At 42.5% G+C, this 7,346-nt stretch overlaps 1 protein-coding gene across 2 annotated transcripts in view; it reads right to left on the bottom strand.

The window, feature by feature from the left end:
- The window catches only part of LOC140362830 (high affinity cGMP-specific 3',5'-cyclic phosphodiesterase 9A-like), a 19,483-nt gene extending 14,603 nt beyond the window's left edge, over nt 1-4,880 (bottom strand). Inside the window, exons 1-6 of one of the 2 annotated variants that reach the window (XM_072449186.1) lie at nt 4,689-4,880; nt 4,095-4,238; nt 3,712-3,851; nt 3,291-3,505; nt 3,140-3,199; nt 2,699-2,876 (exon numbers count right to left, since the gene is read on the bottom strand). In XM_072449186.1, coding sequence (XP_072305287.1) covers nt 2,699-2,876; nt 3,140-3,199; nt 3,291-3,505; nt 3,712-3,851; nt 4,095-4,238; nt 4,689-4,776 — 825 coding nt within the window. In that variant the 5' untranslated portion in view covers nt 4,777-4,880. The remainder of the gene's footprint in view (nt 1-2,698; nt 2,877-3,139; nt 3,200-3,290; nt 3,506-3,711; nt 3,852-4,094; nt 4,239-4,688) is intronic. The other variant, XM_072449102.1, reaches the window with a different exon arrangement.
- Between the last annotated feature and the right edge of the window lie 2,466 nt (nt 4,881-7,346).

Raw genomic sequence — 7,346 nt, 5'->3', positions numbered from 1 at the left:
TTAGAGCCCCATTGATGTTATACATCTCCAGGCCTTCAATGTGTGGCATTGAGTCATGCTTTCATGCAATCAAACCAGACAGAGCACAGCTTTGTGTGTTGGGTTCTGCAGTCTTGGGTGAGTGTTTCGTCAAGTTGGATTTTGTTCAGGGAGGTTGTTGTGGTCCCGTCTAAGAGCCACCAGCCCCTGCGCATTGCTGTTGTTTGATGCCTCCCATATGCTTTTCCAACACCTTTCAGTTTCCAGCATTGGTGGATCCACTCGACCACTGAGTAGGTTGAACTGAGAACAGCCGGTTTATTCGTCTGACTTCATTATCTCTTGTGTACCTCTTTAGGCGGCTGGCCAAGGCAATGAGTCTTTCTTTGGCGGTTACGAATGCTTCAGGCATCTGGTTGTACCTTTTTGGTACTTGTTTTTACTTTCTTTTAAAGGATTTTTTTGCCCGTAGGCTTAACCACCTTAGCCACTCGACCACTGGGAAGCTTTAGGTACTTGTTTTTTCATTGCACCTCTCTCGGCCTTTGTCAGTTCACTTCTGACAGTCCTCCGACCTTCGCTCCCATGGTTGCTCTTATAGCCAAGCTTCTCTTGGAACGATGCTGCTGAAGTGTATGATTGGTTTCAGTGATGGCTGTAGAAGGGATTGCACTCAATGCTTCATTCACATCGTCCAGGAGACTTTCTGATGGCATTTCACTTAGTCACTGTTACGGGTGTCCAGGTTACCTGGCATTAATTCTTGCCATGATCTTATCTTTCAGGTCAGATGCTGCCTCGTTCAGTGTCATTGCACTTATTGGCATTCAGACTCTTCTTTGCTGCAGCATTTGTGTTGCACCGCAGATGTTGGAACACGAAGCTTCTTGTTGTTTCACCGTTAGCTTTGATTGTGGGTTTCGAAGTAGGTCTGGGCGATATGGGAATAAAAATAGTTTATATATTTTTTCTCATATTGACTGATCTCGATTTTCAATTTGATTTGATTTGGTCTTTCCAAAAACAGTAAAATGGCTTTAAGTAATTATTTAATTAACATAAACCATACAGACTTTTAATTTCTGCCATTTGCCATTGCAACACAAATCATATTCAAATGTATTCCTCCAAAGTATGACCTCTGCTTAAACAACATGTTTTACCTGGCAAAGGCTCGACTGTGGACTGTGCACAGAGCACATCGTCAGGGTATTTTATTTGTTATAAACTGAGGGAGAGAGAGCGACACATCATTTGCATTGCACCAGCTCAGTTTGTGAGGGGTGTGTGTGTGCTCCAGAGGCAGAGCAGGTGCTGCCTCCTCCCCCGCCCCTCCCTGTATCTGACGTTCTTATTTGAAAAAATATTGTTCAATATTGGATTCAAACGGAAAGGAGGTTTATAATACATACCAGATGACAAAATATTAATATTTTTTATAAAACCTTTTATTTTTTTCTTCTTTTTAAAAAAAGTTCCCCCCCCAAGATTGACAGGTGAGGCACTGCCTCCACTGCCTCCCCTGAATGCACGTCACTGGTGGTGGTAGTAGTAGTAGGAGGAGGAGTAGTAGTAGTAGTAGGAGTAGTAGTAGGAGTAGTAGTAGGAGGAGGAGTAGTAGTAGTAGGAGGAGTAGTAGTAGTAGTAGTAGTAGTAGTAGTAGTAGTAGGAGTAGTAGTAGTAGGAGGAGGAGGAGGAGGAGTAGGAGTAGTAGTAGTAGTAGTAGGAGTAGTAGGAGTAGGAGTAGTAGTAGGAGTAGTAGGAGTAGTAGTAGTAGTAGTAGTAGGAGTAGGAGTAGGGGTAGTAGTAGTAGTAGTAGGAGTAGTAGTAGTAGTAGGAGTAGGAGTAGGAGTAGTAGTAGTAGTAGGAGTAGTAGGAGGAGGAGTAGTAGTAGTAGTAGGAGTAGTAGTAGGAGTAGTAGTAGGAGGAGGAGTAGTAGTAGTAGGAGGAGTAGTAGTAGTAGTAGTAGTAGTAGTAGTAGTAGTAGGAGTAGTAGTAGTAGTAGGAGGAGGAGGAGTAGGAGTAGGAGTAGTAGTAGGAGGAGGAGTAGTAGTAGTAGGAGGAGTAGTAGTAGTAGTAGTAGTAGTAGTAGTAGTAGTAGGAGTAGTAGTAGTAGTAGGAGGAGGAGGAGTAGGAGTAGGAGTAGTAGTAGTAGTAGTAGGAGTAGTAGGAGTAGGAGTAGTAGTAGGAGTAGTAGGAGTAGTAGTAGTAGTAGTAGTAGGAGTAGGAGTAGGGGTAGTAGTAGTAGTAGTAGGAGTAGTAGTAGTAGTAGGAGTAGGAGTAGGAGTAGGAGTAGTAGTAGTAGTAGTAGTAGGAGTAGTAGGAGTAGTAGTAGTAGGAATAGTAGTAGTAGTAGTAGTAGTAGTAGGAGTAGTAGTAGTAGTAGTAGTAGGAGTAGTAGTAGTAGGAGTAGGAGTAGGAGTAGGAGTAGTAGTAGTAGTAGTAGGAGTAGTAGGAGTAGTAGGAGTAGGAGTAGTAGTAGGAGTAGTAGGAGTAGTAGTAGTAGTAGGAGTAGTAGGAGTAGTAGGAGTAGGAGTAGTAGTAGGAGTAGTAGGAGTAGGAGTAGTAGGAGTAGGAGTAGGGGTAGTAGTAGTAGTAGTAGTAGTAGTAGTAGGAGTAGTAGTAGTAGTAGTAGTAGGAGTAGTAGTAGTAGTAGTAGTAGTAGGAGTAGTAGTAGTAGTAGTAGTAAAGGTAAAAGCAAAGGTAAAAGTAGTGGTACCATCTGGGTGACGCAGAAGCAGTGCTGGAAGTTGTGGAAGGGGATGTTGTTGTAATGACTGTAGACCTCCAGGAGAAAGTTCTGCAGGACTCTGGTCTCCATCTGGAACTCAGATACGAAGTCCAGGTCGACGAACATGGTCTGGAGCAGGACCAACATCTCCGGCTCCTCCCACTGCCTGAGACGGACCACAAACCAGGACTGAACCAGGGCTAAACCAGGACTATACCCAAAACTAAACCAGGCCAAAACCAGGGCTAAACCATACTTAAACAAGTAATAAATCCTAAGTAAATCAGGACTAAACCAGGACTAATCCAGGACTATACCCAGGACTAAACCAGGGCTAAACCAGGGCTAAACCATACTTAAACAAGGATTGAACCAGGACTAAACTAGGACTGAACCTGTTCTGAATAACAATTAAAACCGGGTGCTCACCAGTTGTCAAACATGGGGGTCTTCAGGTGCTCTCTGACCTCTTCACTCACCTGCAGAGAACTATGGCAGCACAGCAGGGACAAACTCTTTATGTCCTTGTTCATTTGTGTAAAAGTGGCAGTAAATATTGTTCATTTAAAGTTAGAGTGACCTCATGTTGAGAAACGTGGTCCGGACTCTCTGCCGCTCCTCATGCACACTCATGAGGGGTCCGTGCACGCTCAGAAGGGGTCCGTGCACATTCAGGGGGGGTCCGTGCACGCTCAGGAGGGGTCCGTGCACGCTCATCAGTCTCGGGCCGGTTTTGTGAATGAATTTTTCTGTGTTATCTCTGAATAAGCCCATCCAGCTCAGGTGCTCCACGCTCTGAAAAGGAAAATGCACATAAACAAGGACTAAACCAGTATTTAACCAGGACTAAACCAGGAGTAAACTTTCACTTAACAAGGACTAAACAAAGACTGAATCAGGACTAAACCAGGACTAAACCAGGACTAAACCAGGACTGAACCGAGACTAAACAATAGTAAATCAAATCAAATCAAATCAATTTATTTTTGTAATAATATTACTTGTAGTTTCCTCTTGAAGCCCTCCACCTCTCGGTCCAAGTCCTGGAGTAGTTCTGGACTCTGGCTCAGCTCCATCACACGATGCTCCAGCTGCTGTAGCCTTGTTTCCATGGCGCCCAGCTGTGCTGGCACAACAACACCTGCAACATTAGCACCACATCAGCTTTAGTTCAGTACAGGTCAAGTCCAGCAGCACTGAAGAATGGGTCAAATGTCATAGTCCTGGTCACAAACAAGTCTGAGGTCAGAGTGTAAAATGAATCCTGGTCTAGTCCTGGTCTAGACCTGGTCCCGTCCTGCTGCAGCCCTGGTCTAGTCCTGGTCTAGACCTGGTCCCGTCCTGCTGCAGCCCTGGTCTAGTCCTGGTCCTGCCCCGGTCTCACATGTGTCTGAGGCCAGCTGCAGAGTGTATGGTGAGTTCTTGTGGTTTGGTTGAAGTGAAGCTGAGATCTTCAACAGTCGTCCGTCTGGACTGAAGAGCTTCAGGATGTGCTCCGGTCCCACCTCCGCCGCCGCACGAAATAATTCTGGTGAAAAACTTAAACATTAGAAAAAACAAATAATTTAAAACAGCTGAGTGAGAAAAACTACATTTCCTACTGTCACAAAAAACAAAGCTGCAAAATTGAATGTTGGATAACCACAACCTGAGCAAAATTAAGATTTAACATCAAAAGCAGGACTAAACTAGCTCTTTAATGCAGGAAGTATTTAATGTTTAATAAACCAGTTCTAAAACTGGTCTAAATTAGAATGTAAATAAACCAAAGAACTAAGTCTAAGCAGTACCAATCCAGGACTAAATGGCAGAAAAATGACAGACTAAGGCAGAACTAAACCAGGACTAAACCTTTTCTAAATCAGATTTTAAAAATGTAAAATTGAAATGTTTCACAAAATAGCGTACATTTAAACACAGATTATTCAATGTGCTGCATTGTTCCTCCAGTGAAATATAGAACTAAATGTGTTTTTACCTTTAACTTCAGTGTCAGAGCAGTCCTGTCCAAACTCAGCCGTCTCTTCGCGCCCGTTCACCACAAAGTAAATGATTTTGGTCGTCATCCTCACAATTCAAATTTTACTGTTCTAAATATGTTTGTCCAAAGTCAGAGCCAGGTTCAGATGGACTGTTTGTGAGAGACAGGTGTTCTGGAGAGTCACCCGTCACCTGCACCTGACAGAACAGAAAAGAGAAGAGGGGAAGAGTGAACTATCCTGGGCCCAAGATTGGTTTAATTCGGGTTTAGACCTGGGTTTGTTCTGGTTTACTAGTTTAGCTCTGGTCCAGAGCTTGTTTGTACTAGTTTTTCCTTAATCCCTTTGTCTAATTCCTACTGTTTCAGTTTAGTTTTACCTATTTAGTCCAGGTTTAGAAATTATTTAGTCCAATTTACACACTGGTTCACAATATAATTTAATTTCCATAATTTTCCTTTTAATTTTAAGATTTAGGTTTTACTTGGGTTTATTATTACATTCACGTTGCTCACACACGGGACATGCCACAAACTCACTTTTGTTCTGAAATTGAATTGGTGGTTTTGAAATCTGGAAGGATTATCATATGTATAATCTCCAAAAATATTCTCAAAATTATATAGTGGACAATTCTTTCAGAGAAGAAAGAACTGTAATCATCTGTTTGTTCTGGTTGAGGTTGTTAGAGCCATAAATGTTTTCTAAAATAAAACATTTTCAACAATGCATATTATCTATACAATGCATTATTATTATTATTTAATCTGTTTATCACTGCACTCAAAACACTCACCTGTATCACAGACTGAACCTATAAAAAATATATAAAAATGTTTTGGCCAGATCTATTCCAGTCTCTACCAATTTCCATCCCCAAACGGCTGTTTGATGAGTGGAATAAAGCAATCTCTTAGTATGACATGGCAAGAAACCCCAATCGGAGTTGAGATTTACCTTCAGCTCAAATCAGAGCGTTGCTGTACAGAATATGAAGCTCCATAGGAATTAGAGTTGAAACGTCAAGGACTGGACTGAGATGTTAAATCAGACAAAGGGAAAAAATGACATTCAGACTTAATTTGAAAATGGACATATTTGATAGTCAAGCTGTGTCATAATTAATCTGGAAGCCTGCTCTGGGGGCCAACAAAAATTGGTCTGAGGGCCGTGTTTGGCCCCTGGGCATTGTTTGGACACCCCTGAGTTAAAGGGTAAAGTTTGCGTGAATCTATATTATATTTTCACGTGGCCATGAGATATTATCATGTTCCCACGTAAAAATATATATATATAAAAAATCCCAATTTTTATTTTTTTTAAATATCACTTGGGAACGTGATAATTATCTTGAGGGAACGTGATAATTTATGATGTATATTATTTTTCAGGCAGGTATGGCAGGTATGGCAGGTATGGCAGGTCTGGCAGGTCTGGCAGGTATGGCAGGTATGGCAGGTATGGCAGGTCTGGCAGGTCTGGCAGGTATGGCAGGTGACAAATGTCTTTTGCTCAAAATATTATTATCCAAAGCAAGTGTGGCCAATATATTGTCGTAACTCATCTCCAGCATAAAATAATGTTTGATTCACTTGCAACGACCACGCCACAACAATGGAATATGAAAGAATGTTTATTGATAATAGTGATGATGGATCGATGATGGATTGATTAAAGTTGGCTCAGTAGAGACTCAGGATGTGGGCTCCGTCTCGGGTAATCAGCCCAGCCGATTCAGAACCCCCCTCCGTAGATGGTAATGTGTTAAAGGAATAATAGAGGATTTTTGGCGCACAATTTGAGTTTCATTTCCTCGTGGCGTGGACAGCCGAGTAGTTCTCACACATGTCAATCATTCCCTGCGTGCAACTGCACACCTGTTCCCAGGATATCAGCACATTTCCCTGTCTGCGCATGCGTGGTTGATATGCCGGTGTGTGTTTAGCGAGTTTCTTCAGTGTAAAGTACAAGAATGACGACAGAGAAAGACTGTGTTCGAGCTCAGAAAAGATGGAAATCTGCAGAGAGGAAAGATGCGATGCGATCCGTCGTGCTAATAAACAAGCGCACGTGTAGCTGCGGGGCTGATGCGTGCTCCCGCACGAGGTTTGATGGTAGGCGGCGTCTTGGAAACAACAGGAAGGTGTGGGGTGAGTGTGCGCATTTTTAAAACAGGGACGAACAGTCCAGTTGAGTTCTCAAATTGGCGAAAAATCCTCTATTATTCCTTTAAGGTGAAGATGATAGAGACATGGGGTGGGAGGGTGGGGTCGAGAGAGCAGCGACAACAAGAGATGCTGGGATAGGCCTGTATAAATAGGGCTTCTGGGTAATTAGAGGTGTGGTTAAAGAGAGGAGGTGTGGTTGCTGGAGGAGTAGGAGGTTGAGGCGTGGTCCAGCTCCTGAATCTCAGTTAACGATTAACATCTCCAACTACATTTTTGGCAGTCACAGTCCCTTGCGTCCTGCATTCTGGAATCTTTTATCCATTCTTTAACATACTTACTGTATATACCATTTAAGAGCGCCTCCCAGAGGTCACCATGCATACCTGCCATACCTGCCTGTCAAAAAATATAATAAGAAAAATAAGAATATTCTTATTTTTCTTATTATATTTTTGGACGGGATCCGTTCAATGTTTTTGAACATCATGA

This window comes from Eucyclogobius newberryi, unplaced genomic scaffold (assembly GCF_026437365.1).
Source record: "Eucyclogobius newberryi isolate DKJ021-1_F unplaced genomic scaffold, fEucNew1.0.hap1 SCAF_1, whole genome shotgun sequence".
NCBI classification, from domain to species: Eukaryota; Metazoa; Chordata; class Actinopteri; order Gobiiformes; family Gobiidae; genus Eucyclogobius; species Eucyclogobius newberryi.
Note: the sequence above shows the minus strand (reverse complement) of the source record. Positions and strands in the feature narration are given on the sequence as shown.